This window comes from Hemibagrus wyckioides, unplaced genomic scaffold, assembly GCF_019097595.1.
Source record: "Hemibagrus wyckioides isolate EC202008001 unplaced genomic scaffold, SWU_Hwy_1.0 Contig37, whole genome shotgun sequence".
In the NCBI taxonomy this organism is placed as follows: domain Eukaryota; kingdom Metazoa; phylum Chordata; class Actinopteri; order Siluriformes; family Bagridae; genus Hemibagrus; species Hemibagrus wyckioides.
The window spans coordinates 10,278-33,314 of record NW_026690799.1 but is presented as its reverse complement, the minus strand read 5'-3'; the positions used below and the strand labels follow the sequence as shown (position 1 = coordinate 33,314).

Sequence of the window (23,037 nt, the reverse complement as noted above, 5' to 3'; positions counted from 1 at the left end):
CAGTCAAATTTAATACTGATATGGGTATTCAAAGGACACAGCTGACACAATATAGATAATCCCCAAGGCTAAGACAAGGGAAAAAACATGAAAAGGACAGAAACAATTTGATCCAGAAAAACAGACACTAGTGCTAATACTAGCACATATTAGTGTTAAAATCACACTGAGTTCTAAGTGATTAAATTACATATCATCACATAATCATTAAAAATAAGAAATAATCCAAAATAGGAATAATTTACAGACAAACATTACCTTACAAACATTGCCTTGTAGCCATATTCTTTTAGAATGTGGTGAAGTTATGGTGGTCTGAAATACTTTAGTAAACAGAGAATTGGTCCATATAGGAAAAGGCATTAGAGCTGACTTAATATTATGCTTATAAAGTTGAAAGTGGTTAAAACACGCTGTTATTACATTATACTCCAAAAAAAGAAAAAAAGAAAAGCATCTTAAATATATTTACCAATTCCATTTTATCTGCAAAGCATTAAAGTTAAAAGGAAAAAGTAATGCGGTGGTGGCTCATCCATGTGAGGCAAAAAATAATTATCTAATTATTTTTTATAACTCACTCTCACACAATTTAAAACCAGTGCCCTAAAGTACATATGGACAGGGCAGATTTAGTAAAACACAGGAATGGGGTCCCCCTTCAGCTACAAGTGTTTGTCTTTGCTTTTCTCCCCTCAGCTTCTGCTTGACACCTAAGATGACCAAAATTACTGCAAAGCATGACCTCAAGTAAATTACTGCTTTCATAAAATGATGACAAAAAATAAAATAACATGATTAATTCCAATTAATTCCTATATCATGTAATGTAGTCTGTTGACAGTAAGCTTTGGTTGCTAAGCAACATAACGGGCAGAGATTACAAAGCAGATTAAACAGAAAGAAGGCTAAAAGGTAAAAGAGTTTAAATTTTCTTTCTCAATAAATGCAAAAGCTGAGCAGGATATGGTGTGACAAAGCTGAAGAGCTATTTTTGTTAAGTTTCATGTTCATGCTCACTGACTCCCAAAAGGCACAAGTAAACGAAATCTCATGTATCCTTAAATACATTTTTTCCGAATACTCTATGTCATATACCAGGCCTACACCTAATATAAGGCATAGTCAATGAAGAAACTAAACTTTTCTGATGCACAACAAATAACAGTCACGTCTTTTTAATAGGCTTGAAGCATATATCAATGGCGGTGGCATGCACTAGCTTAAATTAATTCACCTGAGATTTGGCCAGTGTGGATTAATGAATATTTTTAAGTTAAATTGAAGGAGGTTTTGAATGTGATTCATCTGGTGGGAACTAACTTACAGCCTCCAATTCGTGAGGGAACGACTTCAGGTTAACAGGAAGTGAGTGTCTGGCAGACGTTCCACAACATATAGCCTAAGGAATAAAATATAATGGGGTATGCTGTTAAAATAAAATATTCATTTCCTGGGTTATTACACAACATGTACTCCTACATGTATTCTTTTAATAGCACACATTGACATGTTATAACAGGCCATTTCTAGTGGCACTAATAACTGTTATTCTAATTATTCTTTTTAATAGCCCATTTTTTCCTGCTTCAAACACATCAAATTTGAGGACAAAATTTTCACTTGCTGCCTAATATATCCCACCCCCTAACAGGGGGCCATGATGAGGAGATAATCAGTGTTATTCACTTCACCTGTTATAATATAATGACTAATATAATGACATCTTATTAATTAGCTGCATTAGTATTTGTGTCATCTGAATGTAATAGAAATAGTAATACACTCACTCGAACTAAACAGAGAGGCACAGCCATTTTATAATTCTAATGAAAGAATTTCACAACATAGTTCTGTTATATATGTGTAAGGACTCACTCAAGGCAGGCGTAGCAGAATCCATAAGCAGATCTTTAATTCACAAAACATTCACAAAATCATAAACGGTGTGGAATAGCAAAAGGGTCAAAAACCGGAAAACCAAACACATTCGAAACAGAAACCAAAAAACACTAAACCGATACTCGTGGTCGAACTGGAACAGGCAAGGATCATACACATAGGAATCAGAGGATCAATATACTAAGGCTTGGTATGCAATCTAGGGAGAATGATACTTCGCAGAGTACAAAGAGAATCACACTGCTTAAATACCCGAGTGTACCGGAAATGCGTTCATGTTGTCAATCCTCGGGCGATGGTTCCCTCTGCCATTCCGGTTCTGCATGTGCCATGACAGAACCCCCCCTCTAGGAACACCTCCTGGTGTTCGACGACGCGGGCGCCCCCGCGGGCAAGGAGCGGGTCTGTTCAGGAAGTTCCGGTGACACTCCTCTGTGAGTGAGGGATTGAGAATGTCAGAGGCATTTACCCAGCAGCGTTCCTCTGGGCCATAGCCCTCCCAGTCCACCAGATATTGGAGACGACCACCTCTACAGCGAGAGTTGATGATGGTGTGTACCTGATAGGCTAGGGAGCCGTTGATGTCCAGTGGAGGGGGTGGTTCTGTGGCGGCAGGGTTGGGAATTCGAAGGTTCATGGAAGGGTTTCAGTAGAGATACGTGGAAGGTGGGAGAAATGAGATAGGAAGCAGGCAGTTCTAGACAGTATGACACTGGGTTCACTTGGCGTATGATCTATGGGCCGATGAACTTAGGACTAAGCTTATGGCACGGAAGTTTTAACCTTAGGTTCCGTGTTGAGAGCCACACTTTCTGACCCACATGGTAGGCTGGGTGAGGACACCGCCGACGGTTTGCTTGGATCTCCTGACGCCAGATAGCCCTCTGGAGCCACACATGAGCTCCCAGACCTCTTGGCTTCATCTCGACCAGTCGTCCACTGTTGGCACGTCAGTGGGTTCCCAGGACCACAGAAATAGTGGAGGTTGATAGTTCTGGGCGTATTCGGCCCAGGGAAGAAACTCACTCCAACGCTGCTGTTCACGGCTGCAATAGATCCTTAATCTCCCCAGTTCTTGATTGAGCCGTTCCGCTTGGCCATTGGATTGGGGATGATATCCTGAGCTGAGGCTGACGTTGATGCCAAGTTGTCTGCAGAACTCTGACCTCACTCTAGAGGTGAATTGCGTGCCTCGGTCTGAGATGATGTCTTCAGGGAGGTTGACCGAAGTAGGATGTGACACATGGCCTGGAGCAGGGCATGACACAGGGGAATGGCCTGGGACATGGGCATGGCCTGAGACAGAAACAGAGTTTGGGACATGAACATGGACTGGGAGTGGAACAGGGTTTGGGACGTGAACATGGCCTGGGATATGGGTATGGCTTGGAATAGGATCTGGGAGGCTGCCACTTTGGCTTCTGAATGCTGCTTAAATTGGGAAAGGGTCAGGAAGCTGGCCACATCTGCCTCTGCTTTCAGCAGAGCTTGGGAGGCCACTATATCAGCCTCAGCAGGAAACAAGTCTTGTAGAAGGACCTTGGAGGAAGCCACATCAGCATCAGAAGGAAGCATGGCTTGGTAACAGAGCATAGAGCTCTCTCCTGAGCTCATCATGACAAGGTGGCTGTCAGGGCCCTACTCCAGGGCCTGTTTGTTTATTTTGTTTAAATTGATTGGTGGTTTATTATTATATTGACACTTGTCTTTTTTTATTTATGACTTGTCTCTGCCCCTGTATAGTTATTGGATGTTTCCCGATTGTATTCTAATTATGCTCAGGTGTTCTGTTTTTCCCTTTGATTTGTTAAGGTATGTAAAACCCTCATTTGTTGTGTCTTCGGCACAAAGTATCAGTGTTGTATATCTGTGATCACGCTACATGAAGCCTTGTTTCCTGTTTACTGTTACCTGATTCTTACTTTGTTTTTAACCGATATAATTAAAAAGAACATCTAATTACAGCTTTCTTTTAAAAGGGCAGTTTTAATGTCATGCATCACATTCTTGAATGCCCTGTATTTTTCATTACAGCATGCAGATGATAACAGTAAAAACTTTGAATTAGTGAATCAGTGAATTATTGCCCTTTTTCCGGCACTTTATTTGGCACAAATGTAGAAGTTGCTATGCAATCACTATTAAATCTCACAAAGAAGGTATATGTAGCACCATGCCACATGTCACATCTTTAAGACATCATTGGATCCTGTTTAAAAAAATATTTCAGTCATTTCAGTGAAGTAATATTGTAATATGGGAACTTTTGGCAGAAAACAAGAAATTGTATTTTGCTGAAATCATTTAATCCTTTGAGAGGCACACAAATGCAAATGCAAAACATCTCTTTTTTAATGTTAATTCTTACTTTTCAAATAGACCCTTTATATACAGGAGATACAAACATCAACGTAGTTAGCTTAGTTGCTAAGTTTGGTGCTTAGTTATAGAATTACAATCAAATGTTAATATTTACTCAAGTTTCTCACACATTAAACATGACAATAGCATGAATATAACCTAAAGACGAAGACCATTTTATTTCAAACAAATCTGTTCATTTGTGTAAATTCTGCACACATCATCACTGTGATTTATACTGTTAAGGATGAGACAAATGTGCAAAGTTTACAGTTCTAAAACAAAATGAATTTGTCTACTTGCACTCCTGCAAAGATGCTTAAAAGGCACACAACATGTAAAGAGTGTATAGCCGACTCCACATCTAGGCTAGTCAGCATGGTACACACTTCTGATTTGAGCCAGACAGAGCTTTGGTGTATGGGAGAGACTGATAAGCCTTAAATGTACCTACCTCTCTTGTCTACCTGCATTCCTATCAAAAACAGTGGTAATTTAATTACATTAAATAGTGGAAATTAAATAATAAGAATGGCTACTCTATTAACTTTTGTGATTTTCTGTGTCCTTGTTTGTGGGACACTTCACTGACTAGAAGTAATGCAGAGGATTAGAAACCTTAAAATTCCACTTGTTTATTTATTTAAGTGGCTTTCTTCTGATAGGAGCACATAAATGGCTATTTTTGTGGTCAATAACTGTGATCTAAGAGACAAATAATGTAACAACTGCACAAACTTCATAACTACTATTGTGTGACAACTTATTTTTATCATTACTATCTATCAAACACAGTCAGAGGAATACAAAATAGGTGTTCCTTTATTGGCACAAACACTGAGAGAAAATGGCTGATATGCTACAGCACAACAGAACAGCCTGGGTCATAACAAAACACAGGAAAAAAAATGAATAGCTTTATCACAGCATTTTACATAGTTTGTGTCAATTTGGCAGCCAAGGCTCAATGATGCACGTGTGGAGCGAAGGCTGACCCGTGTGGTCTGATCCAACAGATGGGTCAGAACTGTTTTGGCAGCAAAAGAGGAAATATGTATTGTATGTATTGTAGCATCATCCGCACTTCCCCCTCCGATCTACCAGAGGAGGGCATCCTCACCAGAGTACTGAAAACATCCAGATCGCTCACATTTACCACTACGCAAAGTAGTGTTAGCTAGCCTACGTACCAAGCCGTTTATTTCTATGCCGATTGTTCATGTGTTTGACCGCATTGCTTTGTTGTTGTTTTTTTATTCTCGCCTTTTGGATTTGTGTATTTGTACTTCTGCTTCACTGACTGCTTTTCTGGTTTTGGATTTCTGCCCATTTTTCTGTTTGTGCCTCTGCCCGTTATATTGGATTATCTGTTTGCTTTTTTTTAAAAAATACACTGCATTTGGATTCTACTTCTGTTATCTTCCTGATGTCATCACATATATATATTGGATTTCTCACCTCTCAAAAACTGTAAACAAAAAACACAACAACTTTACACTACACCATCTCAACGAATAACGCCATCATTTGTTTTGTGTGAGTTAAGCAGAAGAATTGAGCAGACTGTTAATAGACTTGGAAGATCTGTAGGAGATTTTCTTTTATTAAAGTGTTAAGTGATGTCCAGAATATCGCCAAAATGGAGATGGTTGGTGTTGTATCACAGACTTTTATTTCTGGCCATTCTACATGATCAGACCGTGAAGTGTGCACAAGGTTGAGCTGTGGTTGTGGACACCCAAAAAGTCCCACAGAAATAAAAATTTGTATGAAATTAAAAGTTAATAGTCTTATAAAAGGTTGATTGGCATTTCTTAATTGTCCATAGTGTGTGAATGGGTGTGTGTGAGGATATGTGAGAAAGAAATCAGCTTTAAATATGCAACCATGCACATGATTCCAATTTAAAATTCCAGTTTTATTCATATCATAACCAACCATAACCAAATCATACACAGCGGTGAAATGCTTCTTACGATTGTCTCTGTATAAAAGAAATTGAGATAATGTCAAGTAGATTTTCAAAAATATAACAAGATTCATACATATATATATATATATATATATATATATATATATATATATATATATATATATATATATATATATATATATTATCACAAGGATTTAAAATTAAAATAAAAAAGGTGACAGAACAAAAATACAGTAGTAAGTAGTTTCAGATGCTTTTCCAGTCCGGCATCCATGCACTGTAACTCCTCCCCTCAATGTCTGGGACTGGGCGTGTGACCAACTATGCCACCTTCCCCCACTGATCAAGTGTCATAGACTGTTCCCTGCCTGAACACCAGAGGGCAGTCTGACAGGGTTTATTTATACCTGTGCCATGTGTCTATGTGTGCCCCCCCAGGGTTTCTGTGTATGTTTCTGTTTATTGTTAAGAATAAAGTAAATTATCCCTGACTGGCTGCTATCCCTGCACTTTGGGTCTGATGGAGGCCACCATTACGTGCCACCAAGCTGTAGTGACAAGGCCATCGCACAAATAACAAAATAATCAGATTCTCTAATGATTTTATTTTTGAAACTTTTCAGTTCCTCTTAAACTCCACTTTACTAATGATATGTATCCTCTTAATACAAGCATAACAGATGAGAGTTGTGTGAATTTATGTGCAGTTGTTTAATAGTCTGACGGTTTGTGTTATCTGTGTTATCTGAAGCTGATAAACAAACTCTAATAAACATTTTAAACACATTGCTCAAGTTGACTGATGCAAAAGGCAATACGAAAGCAGACTACAGGCTCAATGTTGTAATACATATAAGCATAATTAAGAAATCATTAATCACACTTAAGCTATTAAAGGCATTTATGTACAAACAATACATGCTAAGTGTTCAATAAAATATATCATAAAATAAGGACATGATTAAAGGCAGGGCAGCATAGTGGAGCAGTGGCTAGTGTTTGCCTGCTGAAAATATGCAGTTATCCACAGTGTAAAAAATTTTCGTGTAAAATTACAGTAAATTACTGACAGCAGTTTTACCAGTAAAATGCTGTTTTATTACAGTATTGGCACTGTACAGATAGACTACAGTACTTTGCTGTAATTTGATATACAGTTTATTACTATGATTTTGTACTGTTTACTGTAATTTAGTAGTAAATAATTATTCAAACAACTTGTACTTTTAACAGCATTTTTATTGTTAACAGGTTACTACTGTAAACAATGACACAATTGCTGAACTTACACAATTCAATGATTTACTGTAAATGCACGCTCAAATTAATTCAAGGTTTCTCAGCATGTCATATTCAGACATATCAGACATTCACAAAATGATAAACATTTTTTAATTTCTGTGTGACAGTTGAACTGTTTACAATTTATTTTTCAGAACATGAAAGAAGTGTGACAATGGTCCAAAGTGTTGTTTTCATGTTCTTTCTCCCACAACATAAGAACCAAAAAACATGAGAGTCTCTGTGTGTTCAAACCTTCCATGGAGTAAAAGATGCAAAATCCTTTATGCAAGCAGAGGAGTGATGAAGATTCCAGTTTGGTACTGCTTTTTGGTAACCTTTTCTTAGCAAAACTTGCACTCCCATTTGACAATGCAGTTATAGGAAAATGAACATAATACATTTAAAGAATTGCCTAATTATTGACAACAAATAAAATAAACTAATTTACCATAAAAATAAATTACCATACTCTCCTGATTTTTGAAAGGAGGTAAATGTCTAGAAAATGTTCAAGTGTGTAGTCACGTTATAAATGCTCTCTAAAAGCCAGAGTTTGCATCTACTAAAGGGTGAGTTTCTAACTATAATACACTGAATGTGTAGCTTTTTAACACTCACATTAAACAAAATTCCACTGAAAGTCCATTAATTCCCTCATGAAGGTGCACACGTGGATTAAGGGCTGCTTGTTTTTTTTTCTGAACCTCCTTCCCAGTTCGCTTGCTGTGAATCTTCCCTTGGTAAGCTTTGGATCTACGCTCTGGGTTAATGTCAATAATGCATCTACTATTGACCAAACAAACAAAAACATATTATTTGGTTCTCATGGTAATGAGAAAATAATCTCTGACTAGCCTCACTGATCTCAGATACTGAACAGGATGAAAAACCTGTTGGTTACAAGCACTCAGTGACTGACATGATGGCTCCTCACCTACAATACAATACAATGCATTGAGCAACACGGAAAATATCACCATACCTTTGAATAAACTCCAGTGTTCAGCATGCCTCATTCTGATACTGTAGGTTGAAGTTATGAAAGCTGGTGAACAGTGTGGCAAGACCCAATAGGAATGAATCTCCCTCAGTTACTACATGGCCCTCTATAGACATCATCCAGTGATTTGTCTCTTCCACTGGGCCTGCAGTAAGAAAGTTCAGATACCGCAGCAGCCTTGGTGGGCTTGTGGGTCAGGGTTGTTTTGGTGTCAACAGGGGTACCTACCAGTATTAAGCAGATCAGTGTATAAACTGTATATATCCATGCATACCTTAGACAATCAACTGAGGGCTGTCAGGCAATGTCAGGGACCTTTCAACATCAGCTGCAGAGGCAACTACCTATACAAAAATAAATCTCCTACTACATTTAAAATGAAAACATGTATTTGAACACATAAATGCTATTAGTGCTACAATAAAATATATTAGGAAGAGAGAAAAATATATATTTACATGCTGCACACTTACATCTGCTTGGAGCAGAAAAGCTTCATTCTGCTCTTTGAAGTGAGCCATCAGTATTTGCAGAACATAGGGAGCTGTAGCACATGTTTTGCTTCTTATCAGTACCGATTTAACTGATTCATTGGTAGGTTTTTGCTTGAAGAATTCCATGATAATTTTACTATACTCTTCATAAGATGCTTCTAGTCGCCTGAGAACATTAATGTCTGTTAAAGTTTCAAAGTGGATGAACATACTCCTTGGTACAAAACAAGTAAGGCCACTGAGAATTTACATACTCAAGAGAGTGTGCGGGCATTGCATTTATCATCTTGCGTTGTAGGTAATATGTTTCTGCCATGAAATGTTGTACTTCTGCTCTTTCAATCCCAGACAAGCCTTCACGTGAGTAGGACTCCATGACTCTCTGCTTTTTCTCTTCCAACGTAGTTTCTGTCTCTTCAGATGGAATGTCTGGGTGCCACTGTGTACAGTCTGCAGGACCTGTCTTTTGCTTTGCACCAGTACTACATTTAATAGATCTCAGTTGTGCTAGTGTTGTTTCTGTTTAGATGTTCTACTCGAGTTTTGATTTGAGTCAGAAGTGAGGAATATCCTCCCCCGATTATTCGACCATCTTCCATCATATCAGCAAAGGATAACCCTAAAATTTTATTTAAGTCACGATTGGTCCAGTGATGGCAGCTGAATTAATAATTATAGCACGTATAATGTGCTGTTGATGTTCGGTTTGGTGGATAGCTGTACTAATAAAATTAAACGGCTTGTACAGAAGCGATAAGCCTTTGTGCTGCATTGACACATGTAGTAAAAGTAACTGCACCTACCGTTAATACTCCCATGCATTGGAAAGTTTTTAAAATGCGTAATACTTACGTAATACATAATGCTTTTCAAAAGTGTGTAGCCTCTCTAATTTACACTCTGAGTATGACAGTGCTGGACAAATAAAATGGTTACGATACCTGATGATTGTGGATTCCACAAAAAAACGATTATGATAGACGAAAATATCCTAGCAGCATGGAGTTCCCGCGTCATTGAAGTTCCCAAACTCCTTTGCAATTTGCAGTTAATTACTGTATTTTTTTAACCAAAAGCAATGAACTGCAACAGAAAGGTTTGAAAATGCGTAATTGTTTTCAAAAGTGTGTTGACTATCTAATTTACATCTGAAGTAGGTGAATGCTGGATACATAGAATGTTTACAATAACTGATGATTGTGGATTCCACAAAAATAGATTATGATGGACGAAACAGCATACCACTCCGTAATCTCCGTGAAAATCCCAAAAGACTTTGCGATTTGCAGTTAAATACTGTAAATCATAGGAATGCTGTTCCTTTTACAGTAATATGCAGTATTTCGAAAAAACAGTCGGAAACTATAAAATAAATCCTGCAAATTTACATCAATTTGTTACAGTAGTATAGCATTTGAGACTTTTTTAGCACTTGACTTGAGACTTTTTTTAGCATTTGAGAAAATTGTAGTGTTTATGCCCTTAAACATTGGTCTGAACATTGCTTAATATATGAAGATAAATGGTATATGATTCTTTTAGGAATGTTGCAAATCTTTCTAGATGATCAAACATACTGATGTTTCACCAGAAGTTAGTTGACTGAAGTATCAGGAGATTGTGACCCATGGTGTAGATAAAGGACAGCCTGGGCACTTTACAGTCTAAACATAAATGGGAAACAGTCAGTTTTTACTGATATCTGTATGAAAAGGACACAGTTGACACAATATAGATAATCCCCAAGGCTAAGACAAGGAAAAAGACAAGAGCAAATACAAAAACACTGTGATCCAGAAAAACTGATGTGTGTAGATATTAACGCAAAAATCACATTGAATTGGTTTTAACTGATGAAATCAGATATAATCATCACATAATCATGGAAAGATCAGCCAAAAACCCACAGAAAGAAGAAAACTCACACATTTCCCTATTTTAAGAAGTCTAGTAGCCATAGTCAATTAGAATGGGGTGAAATTATGGTGGTGTAAAATACTTTTGTGCATTCCATAGAGATATTATTACACTCAGCGGTCAAATGTACAAACTGTAACAAGCACTAACATAGATGCTGCCCCATGCTCACTCTAGGAACATTTTCAGTGGAGTTCAGTGGAGAATTTTTTGTGGCACCCAGTGTCTTGTTAAATAGCAAATAGTGAAATATTTGAAAGACAGAGAAGCATGTTTTCTTACGTGTGTTTTTGTGAGATGGAAATTTTGCTGAAAACTAAAGCAAGCAGTATTATATTATCATTTTATTTATAAAGCACTTTACATTTGGGGGCAAATCTCAAAAAAGCAAGAATAAAAGAATTAATAAGCTTTCCTGAACAGAAAAGTCTTTAACTGTATTATTTAGAATCTATATTATGCACTACAGATTGTATGACAAGAAACTACACTTTATTGCCTAAAAAATAATAAATATAATTCTGTCAGTGGCTGCTTGGACATTTCCCCATCTGACCACCAGAAGGCCATCTGGCAGGATTGGTTTATGGCGTTGTTTGTTTTCCGTTATCAGGTGCTTTTAGTTGTGTTTTGGTTTCCCTTACGTGTTCCTTGACCCCATCTGACTTGTTTGTCCACTAAATTGTTTATCTGTTTTAATCCCGGGTTTTGGTCTGGACACTGAACGACGGGTAAATTTAGCTCTAGATACCTGGGTTCGATCCCCTCTTTGAGAAGCACATATTTTCTGACATTTAATTGCATATCAGTGTGTGAGGAAATACAGTAACTGAAGCGTAATTTCTAAGTTATATTAACTCATACTTAAAAGACATTTCTTTAAAATCTAAATTGACAATGTGTGAAGAAATACATGTATTCAACTGTATGTCCTTATAGCATAAAGAATACTTTAAAATTATGATTTCAAAATACTCTTTAAATAATACCCTTAATTTAAACAGACGATAAAGTAGACTTTTGTTTCAAACATGTTTAAATATAGAGATTTAGAAATACGCTTATTAAAAGCATAATCAAATGGAATTTGAAATTGTATTACTTTAAAATCTTTTTAAATAAGACACTTCATTTGAAATGACATTGTATTACTTTAAAGTAGACCTTTTCAAGAATACAGAACAGTATATTTCATTTATTTGTATTTTCATAACCTACATGCAATTACATATTTTTATTTACTTACGACTATTTTCTTTACAGTTCACACGCTCTTAACTATACTTCCTTCTATTAAAATAGTTAACTATACGTCCTTCCATTAAAACAGTTAAGTATATTTCCTTTTCACAAGATCTATATTGGTAGATTATTAATAAGACTGAATGCTGTATTACAAGCGAAAGGTGCTTTAACAAAGTTTAAGTGTGCTGCTAGATTTTTTTTAAAGGTATGTAACACTTTTTAATTATAGCCCTGAAACATATCACTTTATACTTAGTTTCAGGAAATAAGTATGAACTTCCTTAAGTTTGAATTTAAGGGTTTTTCCCTTATTAAACAAAACAAATCCCTTCTACTGATAGATGGGAGGAAGTAACTTAAGCTAGGCGTAGCATACAAGGAAAACATCATTTTATCAGTTCAATCAGCTATGCTGAGAGTTACCTGATATAGTAGCAGCTGTGCTTATGCAATGCTACTTCTTTATATCCTTTTATATCCTTTAAATAAAATTGAATATTTGGCAGAGATATAGAAAGAAAAAATATCTCTCAGTGTGGCTTCTTGAAATAGTTGCTAGTGAGAGAAAACCTTAGCTACAAGATCCCTACCCTCAGTGTAGCTTTGTCATAGATATTTACATACAATCTAGCAAAATGAAAATTGGTGTTAACAATGTATATCATTCTTCTATCTGATTCTCTGTTCTGTTTTATTGTTGAACCTGGTATGTCTGGGGAAAACCCAGAGAGGTATGAGGAAAAGTGGAATGAGGAAGTACAGTATAGGAATTTTCAGTATTTTTGTTTTTTTTATTTGTTGGAAATGTATATAAAGTGAGCTATTCCAGTGGTGCAGCACTTGATTGTTCCACTCCAGCATCAAGATGCTCTCACTGAGGCTCACGCTACTCACCTGTAAGTTCTTCTGTCCTTTTTCATATGAAAATCGTGTGTTCAGCTAAATCATATCTGCATCTTAACAGGAGAAATAATAAACAATGTGGAATTGAATGATTTAAGTAAGCTGTCTGTGTTTTGCTTTACAGTACTTATTGCAGCCTCTGGTTGGCTTGTTTCCGGAGGTAATAACTGAATTTACTCAAACATTTTGAAAAGCTTAACATAATAATGCTTTGTTTGAAAGTCCAAGCAAATAATTCAGATTTTCTCACTCTAATATTTACTCTGTAAATAATTTATTGTTTTAGAGAATATGATTACCTGCTACGGTAATGTCCAGCATCTTGCTTGTGGTAAGTTTGAATGTCCCACATTTTCCAACAGCAAGTAAAAAGCCAATGATTAGCTTATGAAAATATTCCATTGCACAGGAAACTAGATAATGCAATACTGAATTTCTATGAAAATTCAGAATTTCTATGAGTGACAAACAAGAGACATCCAGACAACGTCACTGCTGTAGGCAGAAACAAATAGCCAAAGTAGTTTGAAATGGCAGTAAGACGAAACTAACCAGTATTTACAGCAGTGTGTTTTCTGTTTGTTTTTGGTTATTGTGTTTTCAGACACTGGCCTGATAAAGGTGAGGTCTACTACATATGGACGTACGAACCGTGACACCTGTAATGCTCGGCCCGCTTCTGAGATTGCGAATACCAACTGTGCCTTGAAGATTTCTACTATTGCTGATAGGTACAGGGTTTTGTTTGGGTTATAACACATGTTAAACTGAAGGACAATGCCTCGCTTCATTTGGCTTAACTGAACTTGGAAGAAAATTAAAGCAAAATGGCCCTTAATACAGGTGCTGAATTTCCATGAGATGAGTTTCTCATAGAAGTCAAGCTTCTATAGAAGCTATAGAATGTTGTTTCCTCTCCAGTCTTTATATTTTCTCCCTTTTGAAATTAATAAAACAGAACATGCAGCTTGTCATATAACTAATTAACTGGCATTTTCTCGTTACTGGCTGACACTGGAGACTATAAATAAAATTTCTCCTTACACAAAACTTTACCATATCCACAATTACATATTGTTGTTCGTTGAGGAATTTATTTAAGATTTGTCTTTGAATATTGCAGAAACTTTATATTTTAGATATAGAAATAATATTGCTGTCTGTTATATACCCAAAATAGGTGCAATGGACTAAGAGAGTGTGAGGTAAAGACGGACTTACTTGGCAACCCTGACCCATGTTTTGGAACTTACAAATACTACAACACCACGTATGACTGCATCAGTGGCCGTAAGTAGTGTAGAGGGTGTGGGTGTGCTGGTTATGTGAAGGCATTTATGGAAATGGTATCAAAGTACAGCAATACTGAGATAATACTGACCTTATCACAGTAATAATACCAAATCTCTGCTAGCTCCTTCTGCCAGAAGGTGTTTTGCAGAGTGGTGATGGTAATGTTTTATGCAAGAACTGTGTGGTGTAGAGTCCATTTATGTACTTTTTCAATGCTTATAGAAGAAAGAAACAAACAAAGAAACAAAGAGAGAAAGAAAGCACTAAAATACCCCAACTAGAATTTAGCAAGTTAAAGTAACAGAATATTTTACTCTTTGTAGGGTATATTTTGTCATAGTAGTTTATGAAGACATTTTATGAATACATTTTCTATTACTTTTGTCTGGTATATTTGATTATTAAATCTCAGATCTCAGATGCTCACTATAATACTGTATCTAGAAGTTTAGGTCGATTTAACAGTTTCAGAACTATTCCCTGTGGTTTATTATTATACTAGTTTATCAACACACTGAATAAATTTTATTTTGTCTCCTTTTTTCAGAGAACATTGTGATCTGTGAGCAAGGCTACAGCACGCTGAACTGTGGTAAGATCTGCCTTACGGTTGGGCTGCTGAGCATTTTGCTACTTTTGATGTTGCCATTGAGCTAAAGCAATTTTACATGTGTCTCTGTGCAGGAGATGGTTATATTCAGATCATAAATGCAAACTATGGCCGGGCTAATGCAGTAACCTGCGTGAATGGACTTCCCAGCAGTGTGCTCCAGAACACCAATTGTTACGCTCCAAGCACATTCTCAAAAGTGGCCTCAATGTACCCTTCTTTATTTGATATACATTTTTCTCAAATTAGAAGAATGTTTACTTTTACTTGTTAACATTTTACTTTAATTTAAAGGTGTAATGGAAAGACGACATGCACTGTAGACGCTTCATACACCATCTTTACAGATCCTTGTGTTGGGACTGCAAAATATCTTTCTGTGTCCTACATTTGCCATAGTGAGTAATCTGAGATCCCACATTACAGACATCTAAGCCATGATAAAAGTAGCCTAGAGATGATTACTTCAGAAAAAATTGATCCAAGGTTATGTTCTGACCAAGGGGGTGATTCTAGTGTAGAAGAGTGTAGTGTAGTCATGTGTTTACTATGAAACAAAATGGCATTATTGTTTGTGTCTGCATTGTTTGTGTGTGTGTGTGCATGTGCGTGTGTGTGTCTGTGTGTGTGTGTGTGTGTGTGTGTGTGTGAATGTCTGTGTGTGTGTGTGTGTATGTGTGTGTGTGTTTATCATTCGGTTAATATCCTAAATCTTATTTCAAAGATTGTTCTGTTAGTAAACATGTTTTATATTAAATTGAAAGTGTGTTGAAGAAATTTCTTGGAATTGATGGCCCAAATGATGGCCCTAACCAAAGAACTCATCAATGAATCTGTTTCTTACAGGGAGCATTGTGACCTGTGAAGGCAATACTGCTATACTGACATGTGGTTTGTGTTTTTTTTTTCTTTATTATTCCTGATCTACTTTTTAAATTATTTACCATGTCGCATAATAAAGATTACTAAATACATAATATAAATACATAAAAGATTATATAAAACCTATTATAGAACAAACATTTTAAACAATTTGTACCAACTTTAAATACATTTCTAGGAATGCTATGTAGTGATGAATGTTACACAAAAACCATACAACCGGTCTGTTCCACTGCTTTCCTGCTGTCTTATTAACGTATTTTCCTCTTGTTTTAAATGTTTCTAACTTTAGGTGATCGCCGTATAAATGCGGTCAGTGCTAACTACGGCCGAACCGATTCCACCACGTGTTCTTCTGGACGACCTGCCAATCAAATCTCCAACACAAACTGCTACACACCTGATGCTCTAAACAAAGTTGCAGCTAGGTAATGGAAGATTTACCAGAACTATTATTTTTCAAAATTACTATGCATAGCTGTTATCATTAAATACATTACTGATATTTATGGGTACAATTTTAATAAAAACCTGTTGTTTTGTAGATGTAATGGACAGAGCAGCTGTAGCGTCCCTGCTACAAATGATTTATTCTCTGATCCCTGTTATGGCACCTATAAGTACCTGACCGTTGTGTACTACTGTTCCTAACTGTGAGTTTCTCATATATCAAATGCATGAAGGATCTATATATTATTTAAGTTTTTAAAAAAAAATGCAATCACTAATAAGCTCAATCACTAATTTGAAGGCCAAGGCAACTTTATATAAAAATATTCACCCTATAAATATATCTTTTTATTTTTATTCTGTATTATTTAATGTCAAGTACAACACACATAACATGAAAGGTATTTAATGTTTAGAACCACAACCTTTCTCATGTTCCCGTTGTCTTTACTGCTATTGACAGAATCACTTGAAGGAACCCAGCTTTCTCCCCAGTGGCCTCTCTTCAGTCTGAAGCGGTTTGAGACTGAATTCTTAATATGCAACTATGCAGCTGATACAGTGCAGGATTTGTGGTGTTGCTGTACTTAATATTTGCATGTTATATAGTCAACTGCTGTAATGATTTTAATTTCTGAAGCTTTATTTCTGAAACATATCTGCTATTTACAAATGATTATGCAATAAAGTATCCTCTAAATGCAAGAGTGTCAATTCATTTGGAAAGCTTACCTTCCAACCCATGATCCTATAAAAAAAATTCCAATAAACATTTTAAACAAAATGCTAAAACAGAAAGGTGCAAATGGTAATCTAGTGGCAGACTACTGGTAAACAGTCCATGGCTGTCACACAACAGCCAGATTTATGAGATCAGCAACACGTTAAGTGCTCAATAAAAAATGTATTCTAAAAAGGTTATAAGAGCTGCTCTGATGGACTCCATTAATATTTACTTGTAATCAAGTCAGGAGTAAGGCTTTCCTAATTTTGTTATTAAATTAGTTATTGGATACAGGCTAGGTAAGATGGTAAGTGTGTGTGTGTGAGCGTGTGTCTTATTTATATGCTTTACTAGATAGTTTCAATCATGTTTGTATATTAATTGACTGAAATTCACTTCTCTTCACAATCTCTTACTGCTTTGGTCGATGTTTTCCTGTATGTTTAGATTTGACTGGGCGGCTGGTGCCCATCTGTCGGGACTCTCTATGCATCTACTGATTAAGTCAAGGCCAGGTGCAAATAAATAGATAGTATGACTGCCCACTCAGTAGGGTACTGAGCATTTCATGGTGTAACATCTCATCGAGGAATAGATTTTATTCTAAATTCTACATTCTACAAAACGGGTGAGCTAAACAAACAGCTACAAAAGACAAGAATATTTTCAAGCTGAAATACAGAATCCAATCAATCCAGCTGCTGACTGTCACGCTGTCTTGAGAGAGCCCAACCTTGGTGAGTTAAAAGGATTGAAAATTGTCTTCACCAGCAAAAGAACTAGACTATCATTTATTAGATTGTATTTTTAAGGGTTATGCATCGCAGGTAGTGTCTAGACTTTATTTCATGTCAAAGAAAAGCATTAGTATGCATTAGTTATCTGAAGCTTCTTTCAATTTAGAGGGAATTAATGATAAAAACCCTTCAGATGTATAAACTAAATAGTTACTGTTGCATCTACAGCGAAATATTTCAGTTGTGAGCTTCTTCAAGCAAGATTAGAGTAGTAACTATATTTTGGGACCCTTTTAATCCAACTGAACAAACTTTAAGAGTGACTATAACCAGATTTGAGTGTAATGTAAATGAATGTAAATATAATTCAATATAATTAAAATCAACATAGCAAATCTTACATAAAGTTTTACATATATTTACTGTTTGTAAAATGCAACTGTAAATATAGATTTTGCAGTAAAATTTTAATTATATCTGAATTCTAGCCAAATTCCTGAGAGTCTGCATTTTCGATTTAAATAAATTATGATTTGTATTTGAATATTGTCTGCAGTAGGCTTCCCAAATACTGATGAAACAAATTAGCAGAATGTACACTGTCTGTGGGTTTATGTGTTAACAGTGTTGCAGACTTTCTCTGCCTGTGATTTTTTTTTTTTTTACCTTTTAATAATTGAACATTAAATCAAACATTATAATGCGTGATTAGACACAAAACATAACTAGTACCTCTCATGTATATGTTTAATTCTTTCTCTGTCATGTTTATGGTCATTTCTCATTTACAAGAATCCAAAAATCATGTGGTGTAACCATAAATGCAATTACGAAAGCTTGTTTGTTATTGCTCTATATCCGTTTAGATATTTATTTTACCATATTTTGCCCCTATTCTACATTTGCCCCAAATGTCCAGTTTAAATTCTACAATGTGTGATTTTACTTAGTTTTTAGAATGGATGGGGCATTTACTGTGCTTTAGGAGTAATATACGTTAAATATTCTCTGTTCCGTTTTGCTTCCCTGTATTGTGCATCATTAAAAAAAACAGTCGCAGGTACTGAAGTACACTTTCATGTGGCATTAACATGAAATAACAGTATTAAATTTGCAATAACAATACAATAACAGTATTAAATTTAAATATTACAACTTTAAACACATTTAAACATTATCCACTGGTATGGTCTGATAAAGTGAATACTAGTTCTTTCTTTTTTTTGAAATCAGTTATATGAGTTTAAGTAAAAACGGGTTTATTGGTCAAATTTCTTGAGTGTCATTAATTACACATGGCACAATCATTTTTAAGACCATAAGCAATTACTGTTAAAGAAAAGCTCACGTTTTCCTATAAGTATATTTGTATGCATCATTCCAAATGTTTCAACGTTGAAACGCTTGAAATTTATATTTCGATTTTTGCCCTTTCTAAATCATTAAGTATACACGGTGTTCTGCTTTACAGTACTGACTGTAGCTCCTGACTTACTTGTTTCTGGAGGTAATATTTAATGCACCCAAACACTTAAATAACCTAAAATAACATGTGATATTGTTTTCACAGAGACCCCAAGTGAATGTTTTATGTTTACATGCACAAAGATCTGTGTTAATAGTCGGTCTCTTTCAGAGAATATGATTACTTGCTATGGCGATGTCCAACACTTGCTGTGTAGTAAGCTTCAATTATTATTATTATTATTATTGTTGTTGTTGTTGTTGTTGTTATAACTGTTATTATTATTACTGTTTTTAGACACTGGACTGATTATAGTGAAGTCTTCTGTGTATGGCCGAACGGACAGCAGCACTTGTAGTATTGGTCGGCCTAATTCGCAGGTTGCTAATACCAACTGTTATTCGCTGATTTCTACAATTGCTGATAGGTACAGATTTACTTGCACTATTCTTACAGAATATTTCAGCATTATTATATTTCCTCTGTGATGAATTATATAACAACAATATAACTCTGGTGAGAGCATTTTGTCTTTATAACTCAAACAGATGCAATGGACTGAGAGAGTGTGAGTTAAAGACGGATGTACTTGGCAACCCTGACCCATGTTATGGAACTTACAAGTACTACAACACAAGTTATGATTGTATCAATGCCAGTAAGTAGTCTATAGGTTATGTTTGATTTTGAAAACACTTCAGAATTGGCATCACAATACAGTATTCCCAGTATAATTTCCCATGGTCCCTACTCCAGTTTATTTTGTCCCCTTTCTCTAGAGCTTGTTGTGATCTGCGAGCAGGGCTACAGCACACTGGATTGTGGTAGGAGCTCTTTCTCCCTACATTTGGGCTGCTGAGCAATTATTATTATTATTTGATGGTACACTTGGTTTACAGCAGGTTTATCTGTGCCTCTGTGTAGGAGCTGATTCTATTAAGATCATAAATGCAAACTTTGGGTGTGCTGACTCCAGAACCTGTTCAGCTGGACTCACCAACAATTTGATCCAGAATACCAACTGTTACGCTCCAAACACACCCTCAATTGTGGCCGCACTGTAACTTTGTTTTTGTTGTTTGTTTGTTTAAATATCTTACTTAGTAGATAATGACCTTTGGTGACAGCGGCCAATTTTACTTTCATTTAAAGGTGTAATGGAATGAAAACATGCACTTTACAAGCTTCAAGCACCATCTTTACAGATCCTTGTACTAAAACTGTTGAATACCTCACTGTGTCCTACATCTGCACTAGTAAGTAATCTTCTCCCCTTGACAGCCTTTTCTGTTTTTACCTTTTTTTTATAATCTTGGGCATACAGGAATAACTAAAGCACTTTTAAAGCAAGTATGAATAAAACAAGGTTAAGGCAAAAATGTTCAGAAAACAATGGACCTGTGGCCTAGGTTCACTCCCAAGGGTGATTATCTTCAAATCACACACACACACACACACACACACACGGAATCCTGGGTTATCTGTAATCACGTTTCACACTGCTCATCTATACCTGGGGTTACTTGTTAATCCTGGGTCTTCATTAACAGACGTTTCACACATTCCTAAATGCCGAGTTAACAATCTTATTTGCATATTTGCGGTGTCACTGTTGCTGATTGGACGAACAGCAGGCAACGTATTTACACAATGCACATTTCCTGTTACTGATGTGACATGAGCCTTGCTGCTCAATTTCTGATTGGCTGTCTGTTGCCAAGCGTCCATCAGCTACAAGCAAACACTGCTCTGATTCACACTGAACAGACTTAGCACCACAATGCATGGTTAACGCCGCAAAAGCGGAGCTAACACCGCTTTCAAAATACAAGTGTGAAACCTTTCTTTACCCAGGGTTAAAAACGGTGTTTAAAATGACAATAACCCAGGGTTAAGTGCAGCGCAAATATCTCTGCGACACAGAAGTTAGTTTCAGCATTCAGTTGGACTCTGTATGTTCAAAGGTTTTTGTGTAAGACTTCCATTTGCAATTTGCAGTTACTTTTTTTAAGAAGTTAGCTAGTATTTATCTCAGCATATTTTTATACAACTATACATATAATGTCTCATTAATGTTAATTAATATGGACCTTTGCTTGGCTGTTGGCACCTTTATACCCATGTAAAAACCTATTTGTTTATTTGTTTACCTGTTCTAAGATCCAGTGCTGTTATCCTCATTTTCACAAACATTTATTTAATTTTTTAAGTCAGTCAGCTTACTTCTTTTTAGTTTGTTTGTTTTTGGTTGTTTTATGCAATGAATCTGTTTCCTGCAGAGGAACTTGTGGCCTGTGAAGGCAGTACTGCGTCACTGAACTGTGGTTTGTACTCTTCTTTTCACTTCTATTCCCCTATTAATTATTATATACCTGTAACATTACATAACATTATAATAATACATTACATTCTACTACTTATATAACTATTTAACTATATTTAAACTATAAATATACGATTTAAACTATAAAAAGCTAATATACATTCTTCTAATTTTAGGTGCCAGCAATATAAAGATTATCAGTGCTAACTACGGCCGAACCAATTCCACCACATGTTCCTCAGGACGACCTTCCAGTCAACTCTCCAACACAAACTGCTTCACGGCTGACACAGTAACTAAAGTTGCAGCTAGGTAATGGAAGTAATTGAAGTGTAAATCTATTCCACCATCACATTGTCTGTCTCTGACCCCTGTCCTAACATCTATAAGTACCTGAAAATTGTGTACGTCTGTGTCTGATTTTTCTGCCAAACTGTGTATTCAATAATTGTGTTAATGCAGATCCCCACACACATATGGGTAATAGAATACTGTACTTATTAATCTCCAAAAGTGCATGTCACAGTGAAGTAGTACACAGACATAATGAAATTCATAAAAAGTTCCCAACTACAAAAATCCCTATATAGTGTTCATTTTTCCTCAAAATATGACTAAAATATAACTTAAAATTAAATAGTCTGAACTTTTATATCACATTGTTTTTTACAATATATTTATATCTGAATTTCTACACATCTTGAAGACAGTGCATATAACAGGAAAAGTATTTTATGTGCTGTTCTCTTTTTATTTGTTCTTTTTACTACTGATAGAATGACTTCCAGCTTTCCACCCAGTGGCCAGAAAAGGGATCACAAAGTTTTACCTACAAAGCCATACAGATGTTACAGTGCAAGAGCTTTGTTTTTAATGTACTTAACACTGGCAGGTTAAATCATTTTTGCTTTTGCATAATCAACTGCTGCAGTGATTTTGTTTCTGAACTATACTAATTGGCTTTTACATGTAATCCCACCATCCTAAACGAATCCACTTTACAAATGATTGCGCAATAAACTTTATAAACATACATATCAAGGTTGAGTTGTGTGTAGACAATTTTATGAAATCTAAGGCAGTGATTGTCCAAACAAATTGATACAAACAACAAAGTCTAATAAACATGTCAAACACAGAGCGGACAGGTGGCAAACAGAATCTAAAGGCATAATACTGGTTAACAGTCCAAGGGTGTTATACATATAGACACATTTCTGAGATCAGCAAATTACACACAATGTGTTACTATAGGCAATAGAGCCAACAGAAAGACTAATGTTTTGGATTTTTTTCTTTAATAGACAGGCAATAGAATAGTAAAAGTTCAGGGTAAAATTTGTTGTCTTATTTAAAAAAGTAAGAAAGAAAGAAAGAAAGAAAGAAAGAAAGAAAGAAATAGATAGATAGATAGATAGATAGATAGATAGATAGATAGATAGATAGATAGATAGATAGATAGATAGATAGATAGATAGATAGACATTCATAATAAAAATTAAATAAATAATCTC

At 35.8% G+C, this 23,037-nt stretch overlaps 2 protein-coding genes across 5 annotated transcripts; both read left to right on the top strand.

Moving 5' to 3' along the window:
• The first annotated feature begins 12,949 nt into the window (after nt 1-12,949).
• LOC131350497 (rhamnose-binding lectin-like) lies at nt 12,950-16,970 on the top strand. Its single transcript, XM_058385489.1, has 12 exons — nt 12,950-13,032; nt 13,164-13,199; nt 13,326-13,370; nt 13,644-13,770; nt 14,220-14,329; nt 14,880-14,924; nt 15,017-15,152; nt 15,237-15,340; nt 15,789-15,833; nt 16,117-16,252; nt 16,370-16,477; nt 16,738-16,970. Exons 1-11 carry the CDS (start codon nt 13,002-13,004, stop codon nt 16,473-16,475), a joined length of 921 nt encoding a protein of 306 aa, XP_058241472.1. The 5' UTR covers nt 12,950-13,001; the 3' UTR covers nt 16,476-16,477; nt 16,738-16,970.
• Nucleotides 16,971-17,563: 593 nt separating this feature from the next.
• LOC131350498 (rhamnose-binding lectin-like) lies at nt 17,564-22,826 on the top strand. 4 transcript variants are annotated; one of them, XM_058385492.1, is made up of 11 exons: nt 17,564-17,735; nt 19,207-19,242; nt 19,372-19,416; nt 19,498-19,627; nt 19,749-19,858; nt 19,980-20,024; nt 20,125-20,260; nt 20,353-20,456; nt 21,480-21,524; nt 21,700-21,835; nt 22,300-22,826. In XM_058385492.1, exons 3-11 carry the CDS (start codon nt 19,377-19,379, stop codon nt 22,418-22,420), a joined length of 867 nt encoding a protein of 288 aa, XP_058241475.1. In that variant the 5' UTR covers nt 17,564-17,735; nt 19,207-19,242; nt 19,372-19,376; the 3' UTR covers nt 22,421-22,826. The 4 variants fall into 4 exon arrangements, with proteins under 4 accessions (XP_058241475.1, XP_058241474.1, XP_058241473.1 ...); XM_058385491.1 differs by having other exon boundaries at nt 19,207-19,416; XM_058385490.1 differs by lacking the exon at nt 17,564-17,735 and having other exon boundaries at nt 19,026-19,416.
• The last annotated feature ends 211 nt before the right edge of the window (nt 22,827-23,037 follow it).